Genomic DNA, 20939 nt, shown 5'->3' with positions numbered 1-20939 from the left:
CGCTTTGCATCGATACCCATAATCTGTCAGCGCCAAAGAGGAAGGTCAACTTAGAATGACAACAATGATATTTTTATATCACCGACTACACTCACAAAAACAAAAAATAAAGTTATTTATTTATACACTTACTGCAGCGCTAATTGTTCTATGGCAGGATTGGGTATACAAGGATAGTCAGAAACATAACGAAAAAGAACGAGAATACCACACCGAGGTAACATAATGTCGTATGACTATTAGGGTAAAATATCAGAACATGGAAACAACTCGCACCTTTTCCGCAAAGGCGAAACAATGAACGCGATAGTAACCAATTGGAAGGTCATGCGCAGAATAGCAAACTGATCGAAACAGACCCCGCGTTTCTCACGCACAAATGACGCACGAGACGTACTTACAGGTGTAGATGAACGCGCGTAAGCGTCTCATATGCTACTTCACTGTGTCTGAAAAGCGCACTCTTTTTGCAAATGGAGGCTGTGCAACGATTGCCGTGACCTTCGTGCGTCCCGTAACTACAAAGAGAATTGTTCCGGTGCAAGCCCAACGACAGCCAAGACGTACGGTCCTCCCCACCGGGACATAAGAGCGCGCGAGAGATTGTCCACTTTCCTCCTCTCCATGGGCCAAAGTACGCGTGAGAGATGAGTGCCGCGGCGAGCTCATTGCGCCATCTTGCTGATAATGCTGAAAACACGATAGTAGCCCTCCCGAGGTGCCCGCCAACAGCGGTAAGTGGTAGATATAAATAGCTTGCCGTTTGAAAGTTGAGAGAGGTATCCCTCGGTGGCTCACTGGTTAACGCCTCTCAATCTGACGCGGTGGTCCCAAGCTCGATTCTGCACGCCGGAGTCATTTTTTCTGGATTTTTTTTTCTTTCTTGCGTTTTCATATATATAGATACGTATACATATACGGTGCATGATGCTGACGCCAACGGCGAAATCCAGCCGAGAGTGTCTATGTAATTGCTATCGCAATAAAAGAACAAATACCATTTGCAAAAGGATAAGTGTAATTCACACATATCTGTTGTAGATTTTGGCTACAAAGCTACGCGATGAGCATAACCGATAATTGATTGACATGTAGTGTTTAACGTTTATCATTATCAGTGACGCCGTAGTGGAGGGCCCCGGAAATTTCGACCACCTAGGGTACTATAACGTGCACTCAAAACTGAGCACACGGGCCTACAGCATTTCCGTCTCCGTCGGAAATGCAGCCATGCACTGCCGCCGAGATTCAATCCAGCAACCTACGCGTTAGACCGCGTATATATCGACGAATATATATATATATATATATATATATATATATATATATATATATATATATATATATATATATATAATGTCGATACAGCATGTTCACATAGCGGTCACACTTGTTTGCAAACCCTGACGAAGACCAGTCCACCGGTCGAAACCGTTGGTAAAAAAATTAAAAGTCTTGTTCCTTCTCTTCCCAAGTTTGTTTGGCCCATTAGAAAAACTTCTTCAGTAAATATATATATATATATATATATATATATATATATATATATATATATATTTATATATATATATATATATATATATATATATATAGTCGACGTGCTTGGAATATGACATATAGGCTCGCACGATCACTTTACCAACGCGCACAAAGTAAAACATTCAATTTATAGGTAAGTTGACTGCTATGGATTACTTTGTGCACGGCCGTGAGATACGGTTAATGATATTGGCGTACAATTGAGTGGAAGGAATCGCTGCAAAATTGATTGATTTGATTGATATGTGGGGTTTAACGTCCCAAGGTCACTATATGATTATGAGAGACGCCGTAGTGGAGGGCTCCAGAAATTTCGACCACCTGGGGTTCTTTAACGTGCGCCCAAATCTGAGCACACGGGCCTACAACATTTCAGCCTCCATCGGTAATGCAGTCGCCGCAGCCCGGATTCGATCCCGCAGCCTGCGGGTCAGCAGCCGAGTACCTTAGCCACTAGACCACCGCGGCGGGGCCGCTGCAAAATTTCGAGGCCGATTGTTGGTGCCCAACCTACACCCTTGCCAGTGTACAGAACGCTGTCTCTAGCAAGGGACAAGATGCAAAACGGTTGCTAGCAGTAAGCTTATTTGAAAGTGCTGCTTTCATTTGCGGGTGGGAGCACTGTTACATGTTATATTTTCATATTTCTCACTCTTTTTTTATCAATGAAATTTAAGCCTGCAAATAATACTTTGTGGAAAGTAGCACAGAAAGATGTCATTTCAACATGCGCACATATGCCTGAGTGACATTTTGATAAACAGGTGAGTACTCTTTGAGTTACAAAGATAGTTATGATTATTTTTTTCACAAAAATCAGCATTGGCTCCTAAAATTTACTAGGAACAATATGTACTAGGTTCGCTTCGCTTGACACTATTGCTTTCTTTTTTTTATCCTGTTGCATGATATTTCGCGCTTTCTACAGCGATATGTGGCACTCTCAGACTACGCGTTGATATATGTAGTGAGGCACGTACTCACGTATTGAAATAGGACTCTCGAAGTTGTGGCCGCCGGTACACGTACACTTGTGGGTGCTCATAAAACCAAGGTGTTACACGCATTGTTGCGTATAATGATGAGGAAGAAAACATCTACGCTGAAGGATTGCTGCTTCATATCACCAACGAGTCGGCCACCCGAAGCGTATCATGTGCACACTGCCAGCGTGGCGCTGAAAAATTCGCGCGTTTTCGCACGCCGACTCAACTGGCTTGCCGGTGTGCACCACTCTAATTGCGGCGCGAGCAGACGACTCATTCTACGCGCTTTGGCGATGACGCACGCATGCTGTGCGAGTAACACACGTGATTCAGCTAAGAGACTGTGCCCTGTGTGTGTTCACGGGCATGATAAACATCTGCACAAGAGCACAGATAATTTGTTCCGTGTTTTTGTGACGACAAAAGAAGAAAAGAACGCAGTCCTGTCTTCGCACAACATTGAAATAGTGTCTCGGTATTTTTGTTTGTTCACCCCAAGCATGAAGCCAATGCTACGGCCATTCTGTGCAGCAAACTTTCTGTGAGGCTATATCGGCTATAGCCACACTGGCAGTGTGCACATGATGCACTACAGGCCGGCCCTTTGGCGACCGCAAGCTGCAATCCTACTCCGTAGGTGCTCTCCCTCTCCTTTTATATACCCCAATGCAACAACTTGGTTCCACGAGAACCCACGAGTGGCGGTACATGTACTGACGGCCCCCGCTCTGAGCGTTTTATTTCCGTCCATGAGTACCTGCCTAGCCAAAAATATTGTTCGATGGTATCATATAAGTGTATTCCTGCAAGTGTATTCTTCGATCAGCGTTAAAAGGTGAAATAAGCAGACAAATTATATGATACTATCGACCCTCCTTTGACCACAAGAGTGCGTGTATGCTTGAGCAAAATGCGCCAGCGTGATGGAACCTCGCCGTGGTGAGCTTCGTTGGACGAAAGCTGGAAAGCCGCAGTGGCACATGTAGTTATAACTCCGAATACTCCTCATGGTTTCACAGCTTACGTGAGCGAATAACTATACTGAGAGCGAAATTCTGATAAAAGAAATGCTTGTGAGAAAAAAATGTATTCCCTGCTTCTGCTCTCGCTTCGTGGTCTAAATTTAGGGGGTGATTAATCCTCGAGAAGATCCGCTCGTGTTACTTTTGCGCAGCACTTCACTATATACATTAAATAGCAAGCAAAAAACACAGAAAAACGTAGTGGAGGACGTGAACTATGTAAGCTGAAAACAAAACTTTTGGGCTGCACTCCGCACCCAGTTTGTAAACCACTTATTAGCGATGCCTCCAGGCTTGTCGCCACCACACCCCATCCTGTTTATTGTTATTTTTTACAAAATACCTCAACGGTCGCATCTCTAGTTTCACTCTCTCACCCACGAGAAATGAGGAACACAGTGTCTTACCTGCTGCTCTTTCTCGTACTCAAGCTTGATGCGCGCCTCGATGCACTCCTGGGTGGAAGCGAAACTGCAGCTCTGCGCTGCGTCTCGCATGTGGCGGTGGTACCAGCCCACAGCCGTGGCCATCGCCAGAAATAACGAAGCGGCGGCAACCTGCGCACGGCATGTACCAAGCGTTGACGTAGATGTTATTGTTAGTCACTCTGATAAACTGGTTCTGAAAGCTTTCACTTAGCAATAGTTGAAGGTGCCTGTGCGGAAATTATAAAAACGTGGGTGCCGTTCTGTTACGGATTAAACCCTGCTGTATGTTTCCACAAGCATTCAATTATGTCCTTTAGGTATACTGCGTAACTACTTGGTTAGTTGGATGCGGCCTTCGTCCACAATAAAGTAATTTTGGGTACTAAGAACACACCAAGCACGTAGGCAAAGGAAGGGGGGGGACGGCCCCCCTCCTCGAAATTCTTCCAGTCAGTCATATTTCCCGGCAACTTTTTTTCTCTTTGCTATGAAAAGACTTGTTTTTCTTATTATAAGGCCTTGCCCCCCCTCCCCGAAAAAAAATTCTGTCCAGCAACATGTCGTAGAGTGTGGACGACGTCTGTCTATACTGGTCGATCAGCAGCAAACTACACGAGCAGCCCAAGCTGAGCGTAACTTATGGCTGTTTGATACTAATGTTTGTTCTATTGAAGAAGCTTGGCCGTTTTTTTTTTGGGGGGGGGAGGAGAGGAGGTTCAACAGTACTGCATGAATGTCCATGCGTGCGTTCGTATGTGTGGGCGTATATAATACACGCACGTGTGAAATTGAAATATTTCACTAAAGTTAAACCCCCTTCCACATCCACCTACAACCCCTGGCTACGCCAGTATTCTAATACAGCGCACATATCAAAACCCGGAGGCATGACCAAGCACACTATCATTTATGGCATTTGTCTGTTTTTTTTAGTGAAGATAGCTGCTACTCCTTGCGGAGTGCTGCCCAAAATTTGTGATGGAATTAATAAATGAGGTTTAGTTTTACAAAAAAATAAAGCGCTCTTAGCGAAAGAAGTACACTAATTGGAAGCGTGAAACACAAGTAGCACGCTCGGATGTGCTCTTGTTCGCCATTATTATGCGCTTTATTTTGCAGCTTACGTTAATCATAAGTCTTCTCTCACATAAAAACTTGCAGCAAAATATAATTTTTGGTGAGTCTGAGTGACCTCATATTTTTCTGCCCACCTATGGCTACAAGTTAACCAAAACAAAATTTGTATCTAAGATTGACAGATATTCAGTAGCTCAGTACAGCTGCCTCCTGCAGTGACCAAAGAAACTGAAAAATAAAATAAAATGAAAAAGACAAGTTGAAAAAAAAACACTTCAATTTGTCTGAAGTTTCGTTTCAAAGCATTTCTTGCATGTTCGGAGCGGCGACAGAATAGGAAGGGGTACAACAATCATTCTTCATATACACCTACTTTAAACCAAACCATTTTTTAAACCGACCATGCTAGTTGAGCAGGTAAGGTCAACTACTGCTACACTCGTGGACTTAAGTTCAAGTTCCGGCCACTGTGGCGCGAACAAAAAAAATGCGTAGATAGATTTTAGGTGCAAACAAAAGAACCTCATATAGTACAAATTGCTTGGAAGCCACCCATTACGTTACGTCTGGTTATGTAGTGGTACTGGCACGAAAACCCCAAAATTAACTAGTATATTGTCTCATAATACCGAGAGAATGGCCCAACAAAGAGGCCTATCAGAACAGCACTGTGCTGCTTAAAGATTAAGGAAGGTGTACTACATCTTAAACGAGTTAAAGTTTCTGAAGTTTTTTATTATGAAAGACATTCGGGGCTTGCAAGATTAGAAGGCACCGAGGCAGCACAGAATTAATTATTGCCAAACTGAAGTGTATTATTATTGCATGCGATCTCAATCGAGTTTTTGCTATGCACGCTGACTCAAGAAGTACCTAAAAAATTAGGCCACTGAGGCCTGCTCTCACCAAACTACCTGTAATCTTACCCATAAACATTTCCCTATGAACATGCATTCAGATTACTCTAATTAATTTTGTACAATCAGGCGCCGAAAAACTGAACGTACAATAAATATGACCTTCACTATTTAGTTAGAGTGAAGAACATAATGATAACTAATTTATTTTGTATGGTAACCTGTGAGATATATGAGCTGAGGCATCGCAGCGCTAATATCATTGCTAGAAATTCAGCCTCAAATACTGAAACCAAGATAAAAATTGAAATGTATAAATAACCTGTAATCAATAATAGCGGAAAAATAGGCATACCCAACATTTCTTTATAATTTGAAACTTCTGTGACATTGTCTGTGCGAAAAACTACACGCTTGAAACGGTCGCCCGATATTTCATTTATGTATAGGACCGTTTCTCTGCGCTGTGCATACAGATAACAAACTATTTATAGCAGACTGCCAATATTAAACACGCAGCTCCCTGCTTTAGAGGCTGAACGAACACTACCTGAGCGGAGTGGAATCGCGTTTTATGGAAACGTCACTATATTTCGCCTACCACTCACTATGTGATGATTCCGTTCAAACCTTGAAAGCTTTCAATCTCTACGTATACGCTCTCAATTATGCTTGACGGCTGAACACTCAAATAGAGCCGTTCACCGACCATCCTGCTTTTTTGCCGTTATTCGTGATGAAGAGTTAGCCCCATTTCTCACACATCTTCGTTTAAATGTTCGATGATGTTTGGGGAAAGGTTTATAATAACATACGTATATCAATATTATGACGGTATGACGAGCATAAGTGACTAGTGGTAACATGAAAATAATGACATGGTTGTCATGAATGTTAAGATTTGCATTTCATGTTCTTGATGTTGTTGCGGTGGTTGCGTTCACATGACATGTTGCAAAAATCGTATGGTATACATGTCTGCATGATGAACACACTCGACAGACCCTAACGTGGAAATCATGACATGCGTGTCATGTAACAACATGACTACATGGCACGCGCATGATGTGCTCACGGCCGTTTCACTTGGTTGGCATATACAAAAAAAATTAGGTATTACGTGACGCGAACGACCGACAAAGGTAAATTACTCGTCCAAGCATGACAATCGTGACTTGCGTGTCGTGTAACAACATGACTACTTGCCACACTCATGATGCGCTCGCGGCCATTTCGCTGGTTTCACATATACCAAATTTCGTAATACGGGACGTGAATGGATGAGGAAACTGGGTGGCTGGTGCAAATATGATAATCATGCGATGCGTGTCATGTAACAACATAACTACACACCACGCTGATAATGCACATGCGGCCGTTTCGCTAGCTTCACATATACCAAATTTGGTATTACGTGACACGAACGGACGAAGAAGATAAATTACACGTCCAAACATGATAATCACATTATGCGTGTCATGTAAAACATGACTACGTGCTAGACTCATAGCTTGCTCCCGGTCCTTTTTACAAGTCGACATATATGAAATTTGGTATCACGTGACGTGAGTAGACGACAAAGGTGAATGACACGCCCAAACATAATAATCATGACATGAGAGTCATGTAAAACATTAATTAATGGCTCGCAACCGTTTTGCTAGCTCCACGTATACTAAATTTGGCATCACGTGACGTGAATAGACGACAAAAAAAATGACACGTCGAAACATAATAATCATCACATGGAAGTCATTTACGGCATAATTACCGCCCGCTTCGTAGCGTTGTGCTGATGTTAACGTGTGTAAAAACGTAACACAGACAGTACCCTTGCTACGGGCTTGCTGTTTTATTATGACTTCATTCTCCTCTACCTCGCAGTATAGCATCTAACGTGGGCCCGTGCCCCAGTGACGGTGTAATCCTCACTCTGTGCGATGACTGCGACGTAGCGTGACGAGCTGCGAATTGTCTCTGGCGGGCGACACTGACTGTACTTGATTGGTTGTTGTTTGGCAGGCCATGAAGTGTCTTGTTGAAGCGCTGAAGACTCAGGCGGCGAGCTTGGCTGCCTCGTTGTGGCCGCAGGTCTCAGTCACGCTGTGACATCGCAGGAAGAGCTGCGGAAGTGGTCTCTGACGGGTGGCCTTGACTGAGCCATGGTGGTCGTTTTTGCGTATGCCAGGACTTGCCCTGTTGTGCTGTGAAGCATTCTGGGGAGCGACTGCGTCAGGGTAGTCACTGCAGGTCTCATCTATGCTGTGAATGAATGTCATCATGTTTGAAGTAAGGGGCACACACTGAGTGGATTTTTCTTGACCGTTCTTCGTACGTTTAGGGGCTACAATGCTGCAAATTGGATATTGGTGGCATCGCAGGGCAACGTTCACGTATTGGCTTGTGAGGTAGATTGTTACCTTGCGGAATTGCCGACGTCGTACTTCTGGTGGCTTCTGACAAAGTGTGATATGTGGCCAAGTGATCTGGGTCAGAGCCCTGATAATAAGGTGAAACCATGTGTTGTACCAGGAGGTCTTCTGTGATAATATCCTCAGGCACGACTGCCCCTTCGGAATCTCTTAAATAGACAGACCTTTGCAAGTGGTAAGCGTCAGCACACTGGGCCAATGACTGCGTTGATGACCGCAATTGATGTGTCTCCGAAATGTGCACCAAATCGGGAGTGGTGGCGAGTTCCTCGTCTCCAGCTGGAGCGAAGGGAGGTGTGATGGTTACGGAGTAAACCGACGCATCCAGGCACTCTAGCACTGGTCAGCTTGGAAGTCGACTGACCCGCTGCTGCGGCTGGACGATCTTGGTCTTTGTCAACGCTGGTGCTGTAACATGTATCGAGGGGAAATCTGTCACTTGTATGGAGGAGTATGCCTGATGGCTAGTGTCCATGACTGCCACAGGGTGATCTGCGAAGCTGTTCGTTGAGCAGCTACAGGGCACAGTTGTACGAAAGAGGAATTCTGTCTGATAAGCTTGATTCCCGAGGCAGAACAGGCTCGTGGGCGCCCGAACTTCACCGTAGAGGTAGTGTGTTGCAACACCCTGATCCGTGGTAGAGTCTGGATCGAAGTCATGAAAAAGCAGGCGAAATACATAACTCAAAGAGGCTCCCCATTCAGGCCACTATTGTTGTTTCACACTTTCATAGAGTGGCCTTCAGGAACGCATACTCTTATCTCATTGGAATGGCCAGCTCTTCTACATGCACTTACTGCAGCTGCGAAGAAACCATCGCGCACCTTCTATGTGAGTGCAACCATTTCAACGCGCCAAGACATGAACTGACTGCAGCTCTGGATAGACTGGATGATCGGCCTATGTCGGAACAAAGGATTCTGGGTCATTGGCCGAGCCCATTCTCAACCCAGAAGGCCTTGAAAGCTTTGCTGCGCTTTTTGCGGACAACTGGCCTCAAAGACCAACTTTAGTGTATTATACTCTTTGATTTTGCCTTTCCTATGTCACATTTTTTTGTAATTTCTCTCTATCTCTCTTCGCAACATTCCTTTTTATCATCTCTTATTCCCCTCACCCCTTTCCCCAGCACAGGGTAGCCAGCTGGTTTAAGAACTCGCTAACCTACTTGTCTTTCCGCTTAAACTTTCCTCCTCCTCCTCCTCCTTCATAGTTGCACCAGGCTTTGGCAGCATCACGAGGGCTATCAATGGCCACGAATCATCTTCCGTGGCCCGGCCAAGCATAGTGGCTGCCGAGAGCGTTTACCGTTGCGACCCACTGAACGGCATTTTTCTGGAATCCTCGTAACTCTGGTAGTTCCGATGCAATCATTATTTGTAACTTGGAGTACAAGGATCCGGTAGTTTGCAAGGCATAACGGTCCAGCTCCTGAGCAAGCAAGGACGTCGCTCGCACGACGTCCGTGGGTAGTACGGGCGAGGAGCTCGACGAGCCATTAGTGATGGCCACGGAGGATATGGAATCCACGGTACTCGCAGCGGCGGTTGTGATCCCGCAGCTCGAAGGTGCCAAGCTATTCAGTCGCTGGCATAGACGTGCGGCATCGCGGATGATCTAGGCAGCATCCTCAGACGAGCCGCCTGGGGAACCGCTCGCGGCGTCCGAAGAATATGCTGTTGTCGCAGCGATGCGTGCGATGATGTCCTGGATCACGAAAGTGTGGTGGATTGGAAGCGTCAATGTATACTGTCGAGCTGCCAAGGAGGTGTGTAGGTCTTCCCCGGATGCTGCTTGGAGCGCCGGCAGCTAAGCGGGTACCGAGGAGGCCTCGACGCAGTCTCTGAACCAGGCTTCCTGCTGGAGCAAGCATGCGGATGTCATGGCCTAGGAATGGTGGACGGCCTTTTTGGAGTGACGGGACCACAACGCCAAAGATGCTGAAGCACAGGTGACCCTGTTTATGACGACTGCGCCATTGTAATGGAAGTGACACAGAGACAGTACCTTTTCTACGGGCTTGCTGTTCTATTCTGACTTCGTTCGCCTCTACCTCGCAGCCTAGAATCTTCACTGTAAACAAAAATATACCCAGCTGGAAGCAATCGGGGAATGATACGCCCGCTCCGCTCCGGTGGCCTCACTCAAACCGGATTGTACCAGAGCAAATACATTCGTTTTCTATCATTTTTCTCCGGTGGATGCCGGACGAAGGAAACTGGAGAAAAACGGGGGCGATCGCCTGATTATGCTGCCTTGGTTGCTCTGAAAATGCTCCAGCACATCGCTTTTGCCCCGGTAAATGTTCCCAATTGCTCCGGCTTATCGTTGAGCGGCATTTATTGGCTATTTGAGGAGTGACGTAGATAGCCTCACCGCCAAGAGGCCGTTCCCTACAAACCAACATGGCGCAGACCAAGCCGGTGCAGTGAGGATTGTGCGAAGCGTTCGGCCGCTTTGGGGAAAAGGAAATTGTTCTCAGCACCTTCTGGATACCACAAACGACAAGCAGTAACTAAGAAGGTAATTGTACGAACGGTAATTGTGTTATGGTTCCTGGCAGCGAACGACACATTGTGATCTCGCGAGTGTTGGGCGACCCGTTGTTTGCTGGTGCAGCGAAAAAATGAGGATAGAGAATTACCTGTGTTATTCTTTTGAGGTAGTGCTAAGGTTGGATAATGTTGGGTTGATAAACCAAACATGTGATCAATACTAGGCTAATTTCACAAGACGTCAGTAAAAAATCAACGGAATTCCCATAATGCGTTGTTTGAACTACTTGGTTTTTTTTTCTTAACACAACTTTGGTAAAGCAAAACGGAGAGGTGAGTGAGTTGGTACTAATTCACTATGGCGTAAATGTAGTGCAAAAAAATTGAACACCACAAGCACTTGTGGTTGTTCGCTTTCTTGTACTCGTCCTCTAATTTCGGTAAATTGAATCAAGTCAGTATAATATTTGGAGCGCTGATAACATATACAACAATTGGAAATATCATAGTTTTAGGTGATTCGATCAAAGGTTCACAATTGTTATAGGTAAACTTTACTGGTTAAAACATACTTTTGGCCTTGTCAGTACACACAAACGGTAACTTTTCTTTGCTTTCCATACCAATAAACATCAGGTCGAGGTCTACCACTGCGTAAAAAAAATTTCGATAGAATATGTAATCTGAACTAATACAACTTGAATAACTGAAATAAATGTCAATTCTTTATAAATGTAGCAAATTCAGGTAGGGCAATGTGTTCAGTACAGACTTTTAGAACGCATACACGCACTCATAAGTGTGAAAAAGTTATTTTGGTGGGATGTGTGGTATTTGGGATATTAATATAGAAATATACTAGACTCTTCGAGGAACATGGTGCTTTCAGAAAAAGAAAGAGAGGGGCGAAACAAACTAACAATACTAGAGACGAGGAATGCAAAAAAAAAGAAGAGGAGTCGCTCGGCAGAACTAGTCGTGCGGCGCTCGACGTTTCAGTGAAGAGGGAAGGATTTAGTAAAGTTAACCCATATGACAGCCTGGCTCAACATTCTAAGACGGAGGGGACATTGTAGTGAAAAAAGAGAGAAAGAAGAAGAGAACGTTTTGATAAACTAGCCGTATTTTCTGTGTTGATGATGGTAGAGATTACTATCCTTGCTGCTGCATTTTTTTTCAGTCGTGCTGTCGTGGCTGTGCCTGTGACTGCAGTTGTTTTTTTTTCTTTTGGTAGAAGACGGGAGTGCGAACAATGCTGAGACGTAGTTTTGACCTGTAAATGCAACGACACTGGCCTGTGAGCAGAAGAGGAGAAAAGAAAATTTTTTCAAGGAGGCGGTAGAGGAGGCACTGGCACGTCGTGACCCTTCCACGTGCAGCCCCTTCTGTGGCCTCAGGACGTTTGCACGGACTTTAAATTAAGTAAACTGGTCTGTCTTCCCTTATTTCTGTGAGAATACAATTGGCTTAGGCGGCGTAATGTTTGTGTCTTTTATTGCTTAATTAATTTGTTACGTAGTAGTGAACTTTTCTTTATTTTGTGCCTGAAGCTGTTAGTTGTGAAATATATGCTCATACAATAACTACTTTGAAAAATGTTCAAAACAAGTATCAAAACAGAGCGGCCAGTGCAAATAAAAAAAACAATACCAACTTATCTCGAAAATTATTTTCCAAAGAAGACGGAGCTAGGCTGCACTTAAAGACAGGCCGCAACCGACCGTGCAAAGTTTAAAGGCACACTTTGCTAGAAGTACGAAGATGAGCAAGCACAGAAATGTGATTTTTATATCTGAATTATTTTTGATAAAACTGGAAAATCATCGGGCGGGGCATTCCTGATGCCGTATACGAGAGTACCAAAGTAAGATTATTTTAGTGAAAAATTGCTTTTGAATGTTTGATTAAAGGTAAAGCTACAAGTTTAAAGATATATAGAAAACACTGGCCAGTTCTGAAGTTTGTTCGCGTCAGCGATGTGTGTTTCTATCATGTTGCGGCTGTCTCACACTGGATTACATCGGATGTGCTTCTTGATATTGAGCGCTCATCTTGTCCTTTGTGTGTCTGTGTGTGTGGGGAGGTGTATGTGTGTGGTCAGCTGTTTCTTCTCGTAGACTTGCAGAATCTATAGGATTTATTAATTGTCCGTGGCTTCAGTGTTTTCAATTTCCGTGCCTCCCACATGATTTGCAGTTCTTATGTATAATCATTTTTCTGAGAAATTGTGCAGAAAGCAATCAGCTCAACCCGTCGTCAATGAATCAGATGGATGGTCCTTCGGTGATTGTGAAGAGTTGTTCTCGGTGGCCGGCATTCTTCGTTTGTCGTGCATCGTTTTACAGCATTATGTGCTTCATTTTGAAGCCCTGCGCTTCAAACTTGAGTGCTGTTGATTTTGCGGGATCTGTCTTATTGTGTTTTCTTTTTGGGAGCTTTTTGTATGTTTGTTCTTGTCTTCTTTTCCCAAATGCTCAGTAATCATCCCGAAACGGCAGCTTATTTTGAATAAATCAAAGAATAAGAACACAAGTGTTTTCTTGAATTTTATCTGATAGAGCTCTGTGCAAAAGAATACTCAGTAACTCTGCAGTGCTTGCATGAGAATTTGGACTTTCTTCGTCTATACAATGCGTGAAACAATCAGCATACAATAAATAAACAGCGGAGCGAACATTTCAGAAAGTACTGATCCACCTCACTGAAATTCTGTTCAGACGAAGTAAGTACATTCGCAAAATACTCCGGGGGTACCACACAAAAGCTTCGGATAGCCAGAGTGAAAAACCCGCGAAAAATGCTCCGATAGTGCCATGCAATCACTGCGGCCAGCCGGAGAGAAATGTCGTTAAAAAGTACTCCGGTGGCGCCACGCATTTGCTACGGTCGGCAAGAGGAAAACATCTGTTTAAAATACTCCCGAAAAGTTTTGCTCCGGATGTCCGGAGCAAAAATGGCTCCGAATAGGGGGGACGCTATAGGACAAGCGTTTTACTCCAACCTTGGAGTAATTTTTTTTACAGTGAGCTATAGCGTGTGCCCGCGCTCCAGTGACATATCAACCTTGCAAGTGACATATCAACCTTCCCCATTCGTGGTTTGCATATCATCAATTCCCACTGTACGAGGAATTACTTCAGTTTTGGTTTCATTGGTTTCACACCGGCAAGAGCAGAAAGTACGTGGGTGAAGGTTTAAGACTGCAAAAGGTTGATTGATTTGATTGATTTGTGAGGTTTAACGTCCCAAAACCATCATAAGATGATGAGAGACGCCGTAGTGGAGGGCTCCAGAAATTTCGACCACCTGGGGTTCTTGAACGTGCACCCAAATCTGAGCATACGTGCCTACAACATTTCCGCCTCCATCGAAAATGCAGTGCAAAGGGTTGAAGAGCCCTGAAAAATACTGGTGCCGACGGCGGCATCAGTGGCGGTTCTTGTGAGCAAAAAACATCAATGGAGGCGAAGAATTGAAAGCTGGGTTCTGAGCTGGAATTGATCCCAATTGCATGTTTTATCACAGCAGAATAAGTGCTTGAAACTGCTTCGAGGAAAAATGCCGTAGATACAGGTGCAATGTAGAGCGACCATTCCCGAAAGCAGGTGTAGTATTGCGTGCCGTTAAGTCACATCATGCGATTTAAGTAACGAGTGGCGGGTAAAAAGGCCACCCATTACAAAGCACTCAGGCATCACTGATAATCACGACCTTCATCATCATCAGCAGCAGCATAAGCAGGAAAGTTTGCAGCTGCGTATGTGAGCGTATACTTCATTAAGAACGCCTAATGGGCACATCGCTACTTCTTAAACTGATTATGTATCGCGTAGGGCACGTTTCGGTGACGAAGCAACACGTGACGAATCAGGAAATGGTGGGTGTAACGTTATTGATTGATTTGATTGATATGTGGTGTTTAACGTCCCAAAACCACCCTATGATTATGAGAGACGCCGTAGTGGAGGACTCCGGAAATTTTGACCACCTGGGGTTCTTTAACGTGCACCCGTAACGTTATTTCACTAAAACTTGTAGCTGGGCGAGTTGGTTCATAATTCTGGGTAAACTGGTGTGCGAAATTGCAGACAAACGACAACAGAAAAGAAGAGACGGGGACAAGCACAAACTGTCAACTGAATTTACTTCGTCATGCTTCATATATATATAGTCACATACAACAAAGTCAAGCTCTCTTAAGGTCAGAACCAAACATCTTACAGCAGGCCGCACAAAAAATCACGCTCACTATGAAATAATGATACTAGCGTATCACTAACACAAGTGTTACCTGTGGCAGCGATATAAAAGGCTTCTATTATATGCATCGCATTTCCCACAACCTGAAATTGATAGCAAATAGGCACGGTGCGCGGATTGTGTTTTCCACCCCACGTAAGCTGGCTGGGCTTTGTCCCAGAATCTGCTCTGGCGAGAAGAGATCCAGTGGTTGCGGAAAGAAACACGCATTTGTGTATGTGAAATTTGCGACTGGCACCGCCTACGAAATACCGCTGTCTTGTGGGAAATGTTACGTATGTCATACGGGGCGTTGTGTGAACGACCGTGCAAGGGAACATGAGCTTTCACTTAGAAATAACGGGATCACGCATTTGCCCATGCACTGCAAAGCTTGCAAGGGCTCACCGATTTTCTCAGAGATTAGGGTTTTGGCTCCAAGTGCTGATACCACAGCCCGTGAACTGATGGGAGACTTTTATATCACTGCAAGAGGTAACACTTTTGTTAGTGATACACTAATATTATTATTTGATAATGAGCGGGATTTTTTGCGCGGCCTGCTGTAAGATGTTTGGTTCTGACCTTGTGACCACTTGAATTTGTTATATGTGACTATATATATATATGAAGGATGACGAAAAAGTAAATTCAGTTGAAACTTTGCGCTTGTGTCTGTCTCTTCTTTTCTGTTGTCGTTTGTCTGCATTTTCGCACACCAGTTTACCCAGAAGTAACATTATTTGGCCGGTATGTAGTAATGCGCATTATTGAAGAACAAAACATGGATAACCAAACATGCGACATTCGCGTTGATATTAAGAGGCAGAAATGAAACTAAACCTATAGAATATGCACCTCTCATAATAATATAATGATATGTGGGATGTTTCATTCCAATACAACGATATCATTGAGAGACGCCGTAGTGGAGGGCTTCGGAAATTTGTCCATGTGGTGTTCTTTATCGTGAGCTGACATCCCACAGCACACGGGCTTCTACCGTTTCACCTCCATCGAAATGTGACCGCCGTGGCCGAATTCGAACCCTCGACCTTCAGGTCAGCAGCCAAGGCGAACAGGTTATGCAATTCTCAGAGCATGTATTCAGTCGCTTGTTATACTTACGTAAATTATATCACAGGAACACGCACCGATGGTGCCGCTAAAGTATAGCTGGGGTAAGGAAACTTAGCCCACCTATGCGATTCGGCACGAGAGTATAGCGTAAGAATGTTGAAATTAGCATTTGTCCTTTGCTCTAAACATGCATGCTGACAGTAATGTTCATGAATGTCCTTTAAAACAGTCTGTAGTGGAAGTTCATATATTTTGGTGCTTGTTAATGTAGAAACGCTTTTCCCCCCAAAACCCATAATCATGATATCTGTTAGCTTTTGAAAACGTGCGGTTATTCTTTTTTACTTAACTGCCTTTCCAGTCTCATGTAGAGACCGGATGGGAACGGCGTCCTCGCTCTAAACTAACATGCATGGGAAACCCTTTACAATCACATTCCAAGAGTGCGTCAAAAACACCCTCTCTCTCAGGAACATGGATACCAGATAAACATGAGTCATTTCTCCAAATTTCGAAAAACGAGATAACTGTGCATGCTTTGCTAACTTCAAATTGAAATTATAGGCATTCGACAAACACACTGCGCTCTGGGGCGCGTGCATCAGGGTTGAACATTACTTTACGCCCGAGCGCATGGGCTGAACTTGACATTTATATTCGCTCATATCTTCGAAATCGTTCCTATCTCAATCAACAGAAATAAATCTCTACTCCCAATATTGTGTGCATGAGGCTCACAATGGAAGCCGAAATGATGAATTCCTGTGCTGTAGGTAATGAAATCGGGCGCTCGACACGGGCCCATGGCATGAAGCCTCCATGTGAGTTGGAGCGCAACGAGGCAATAAATAAAGGACATCAGTTCACGTTTTCATTTTCTTGTTCAGAACTACAGATACCACTATTCATCCGACTAGTTCGCATTACGGCATTCATCTTGCCTATTTATATCAAGATTCAGTTGTGATTCAAATATTTCGCTTAAGGTCTTCACACAAATAGGCGTGCATGATTGCCAAAATTGGTTTATGATTGAATGATATGTAAAGTTTAACGTCCTAAAACCACCATATGATTATGAGAGATGGCGTAGTGAAGGGCTCCAAAAATTTAGACCACCTGGGGTTCTTTAACGTGCAAAATTGGTTTGCGAGGCAGCGAGCATGTGTGTTATTTGCTTAAGCATAAGATTCGTAATTTACTTTCAGGCTGTGAACTTTGAGTACAAATCAGGAAAGCTTTTTCATCGGCAAAAAAAAAGCATGGATCTCATTCTCCTTCACGAAATATATCTTTTGCCTCTAGAAGTGCGTAGTAACTGAACGACGTTACTTTCACAGAAAGTTCTAGAATCAAAAGTTGGCGCACGAACTTTTCTTCTGGGGTATCAGATCACTACAAAGTAAGAACATCTCACGCCTGTCTTACTTTCTTTGGGAAAGTAGTGGCTCTCTCTAAAAGTCTACATTGTTTTTAACAATGTATCGCATAATCACGGGAAACTTGCAATGAAGAATTATTCCTTACCGCAATCGTTTGGTATTAGAATTTTTTCTCTGTTGTCGTTACTAATAAGAATCCGCCACTTTCCAGAAAAGTATTATTCTCGTAGAGCTTCTCGTATTCGGATGGAGATAAAGCCGTGCAACCGATGATGATTTACGCAGACCAGAAATATGTACGAGGGTTGGTACATGGGGGGATGGTGAAGCATAAAGTCAGTCATATGTTGTGCTGACAATATATCTGACGGTGAAATTACCTAAATTAAGACCCTCAGTGAAATCCTGAGAAAGGCACTGCAGGTCGTTCAATTTTTAGATGCGAAGCAGCTCTTTTACTAGCCTATGTGACGCTGTCCCTCCGTCCGCACCGCTTCCCTCGCCACAAGTGTTGGAGCAGTGTGGCGAGGGGAGTAGTGCGGACGTCGGTGTTGACGTCGACATTCGCGTTCGCGAACGGCGACGTCCACACAGACGAGGCGCGAGCCTGGGAAGCCGAAGGCAAGCGTTGGCAGTGGAACACCAGCGACACCGACGAGGTGCGAATCAACAACACTGATCACGTTCGAGCATACAGACGGCGCACATGTAACGCCAGTCGAGACTTAAGCCAAAAAAGCCGAGCGCAAGCGTCTTCAACGCGTCCCGCCTCCGGTGTCTTTTCGTTTTAAACAAATATTTATTCAAGTAAACGCTAAAACAAGTTTCGCTTCATACGTTCTTCCCGCACCCGCGTCGACGCCCGTTTAAACCGGGTCAACGCCATGCACACTGCTGCTGCTTAGCATCCGGGTTCCGTTCGGGGAGATGATTCATAGTCGATAATCATTTTCTCAATTTGCATTATCGCAGGACTAGTTGAACATCGTTCTCGCTCATCTTCTTCATTGAACTTGCGCATGGAAGCAACGTTCTGTGCCCTTGAATATTTTTTTAGTTTCTTATTTAGGGTGTACAAGCTAACTATAGGCAGTTTTAAAATATGACAACACGCACAGTGAAAACGTGGCGGAATGCATGCTGCTGACTATTGCATGAAGTAAGCCAGAATAATTTATGAGTGCCACTTTATTTCTTAGTTAGGTATACTGAAATGTTTTGCCCCGCTTCATTACTTCAAAAATTGGTTAGTCAATTTTACCAAATCGATCAATGAAGCGGAAAGTGTGGGACTTCCTCTATGAATTGTCAGCAAGATGCATTTGAGCGCGTCGTCACATAGTGCGACGGCATATTTTTAAGCTCTGGCTAGAGTTAGGTGGGGCACTTTTTAGTATTTTAGACTGTGTAACATGAGAAATTCACCAACACACGTGACTTCACGGTTGTCGAAAGCCCTTAGAAGCCAAAAAAGAAAACACGAGAACAGAGCCCCGGCTGCTGACCTGATATCCGAAGTGGCGCGTGTCCCAGTCTGCGAGCAGCGCTGTGGTGGCCAGCAGGCCGGCTGAGGTCACCGGGCCCATAAGCAGAGACGCCAGCTGCTTCAGCGGAAGAAGGACGTGTAGCAGGAAGGCGGCCACAAAAGCTGGGGCCAGGGGGTCCACCAGCGAGATGTGCTCTTTGGCCACGGTCCAGGCGAGTGTGGGGCCAGCCAGCAGCAGCCAGCCGAGAAGACCAAGTGGTAGTGCCCAGCGCCTCAAGAGTGCCTCGGCTGGCACCAGCGCCAGCAGGACCAGCACCGCGAGCGCCGCCAGCAACGCCGCGCTAAGCACCACGAACCGCCGTAGGTCCTGAGCGAAGTCCTGCGTCCACGTAACGTTAGGAGAGTGCTAGTCTTTTGACAGCCACGAGAAAGGGTTCTAGATTTTGCTAAAGATTGTTGATGCAATATTACCAGGGCAAAAAGGACGCTGTTAAAAATCACAACTAGCTCGGCGGATCTTGCTAGCACGTCTTTAGCACTTGCTTTATGCCTTACTTCATCATATTGCTCACTGCCTTACAGTAGGGCTGATTATGTGCTAATACTTTTTAAGAGGTTCAACTACCTTCGTAATGAGGGCATACTACCACGGGGTCACTTTGACAACATTTAAATGAGGTGCATAGCAGTGAAATCCAGTAAGTTTCAACTATATTCAACCTTTCCTGACTCCCACATTTTCACAAATGTTGGTCACACTAAACCAATGAGTCCTAGCCGTAGACCTTATTGCAAGAACTAAAAGTATGCCAAATTAACTTAGTTTGCTATGTATAGTGCATATGCGTTCACGGTTTCAAGTAAAGTTCAACAAAGATGTGCGGCTACTCGAACAATAATACGTGCATATACACGTTTGCTGGCGTCAAATTTGAACACGTGGCAATAACACTGAGTCTGTCGCAAGCGTCGACACAGCTCACACACGAAAATCAACTTCTTCGACTTCCTCCTAGTAGACGCCTTCCTTCTAGACTATGCACTGTTATAACGCCAGTGAAAGGCACACAATGACAACTCTTGACGGCAAAAGTGCCGACCACGCGCGTCTATCGGGCCACAGTAGGAGGAGGGTGGTAACGCTTAAGCCTTGGTACGCGGAAGACATGACGGCATAACGGAGGCGACATTGTTGTGAGATTGTCCGGGACGATTTCGTACGTAACACCTGTTACTTGTCGAAGAACGCAGTGTGGGCCCGTGAAATGGGAATGTAGCTTCTCAGAAAGGCCAGCACATCGCGTTGAGGACCATAGAAAAACGAGGGCAGCCACTTGAAGTCGTTCATAGAAATGTTGCTCATCGTAACGGTGCTTTTGTCTGTGTTTAGAAGTCGTCAGTTTGTTGCGGGTAAGTCAGTGCGAGCAATAGCATCGTGAGCGTATTTTGTGTTCAACTCTGCAGAAGCCGACAGGAATGTATCTAATGGCAACGTTGGTTCGCGTCCAAGCCATAGGTAAAACGGCAAGTGTGCAGCAATTTCTTCCCGGGAGGATTTGTACATAAACGTCAAGTATGGACGTGCAAGATCACAGTCACGGTGATTGGGCTACACGTTTTTTGGAAGCATGCCTGTTAAGATTCGGTTTAAACGCTCGTTTAAGCGGTTTAAGCGCCCGTTTGTCTCTACAAAGGCTACAGAGGCATCGTTATTGTTCATAGTACACAAAATCAAAAACAGGCACTTGTTAGCAAAATCCTGGTGGTCGGTGGCATGAATCAAGGGGACATTGGAAAACGGTTTCTCTGTCAGCGTTCGTTTGTTTGCAGCCAGCACACAGCCCTGAGTTTGTGTCAGACGATGCGTTTCACTTGTTCAGGTGTAGACGGCTGACAAAGGCTTTCTTCGCAAGAC

General features: G+C 44.7%; 1 protein-coding gene across 1 annotated transcript in view; it reads right to left on the bottom strand.

Annotated features, from left to right (window-relative positions):
- LOC142775126 (adenylate cyclase type 7-like) overlaps nt 1-20939 on the bottom strand; it is a 286309-nt gene that overhangs the window by 193375 nt on the left and 71995 nt on the right. Inside the window, exons 2-3 of the mRNA XM_075876475.1 lie at nt 19044-19403; nt 3955-4104 (exon numbers count right to left, since the gene is read on the bottom strand). Of these exons, the coding sequence (XP_075732590.1) occupies nt 3955-4104; nt 19044-19403 (510 nt within the window). The remainder of the gene's footprint in view (nt 1-3954; nt 4105-19043; nt 19404-20939) is intronic.

Source organism: Rhipicephalus microplus, chromosome X, assembly GCF_043290135.1.
Source record: "Rhipicephalus microplus isolate Deutch F79 chromosome X, USDA_Rmic, whole genome shotgun sequence".
NCBI lineage: Eukaryota > Metazoa > Arthropoda > Arachnida > Ixodida > Ixodidae > Rhipicephalus > Rhipicephalus microplus.
This window is presented reverse-complemented; position numbering and strand designations above follow the sequence as displayed.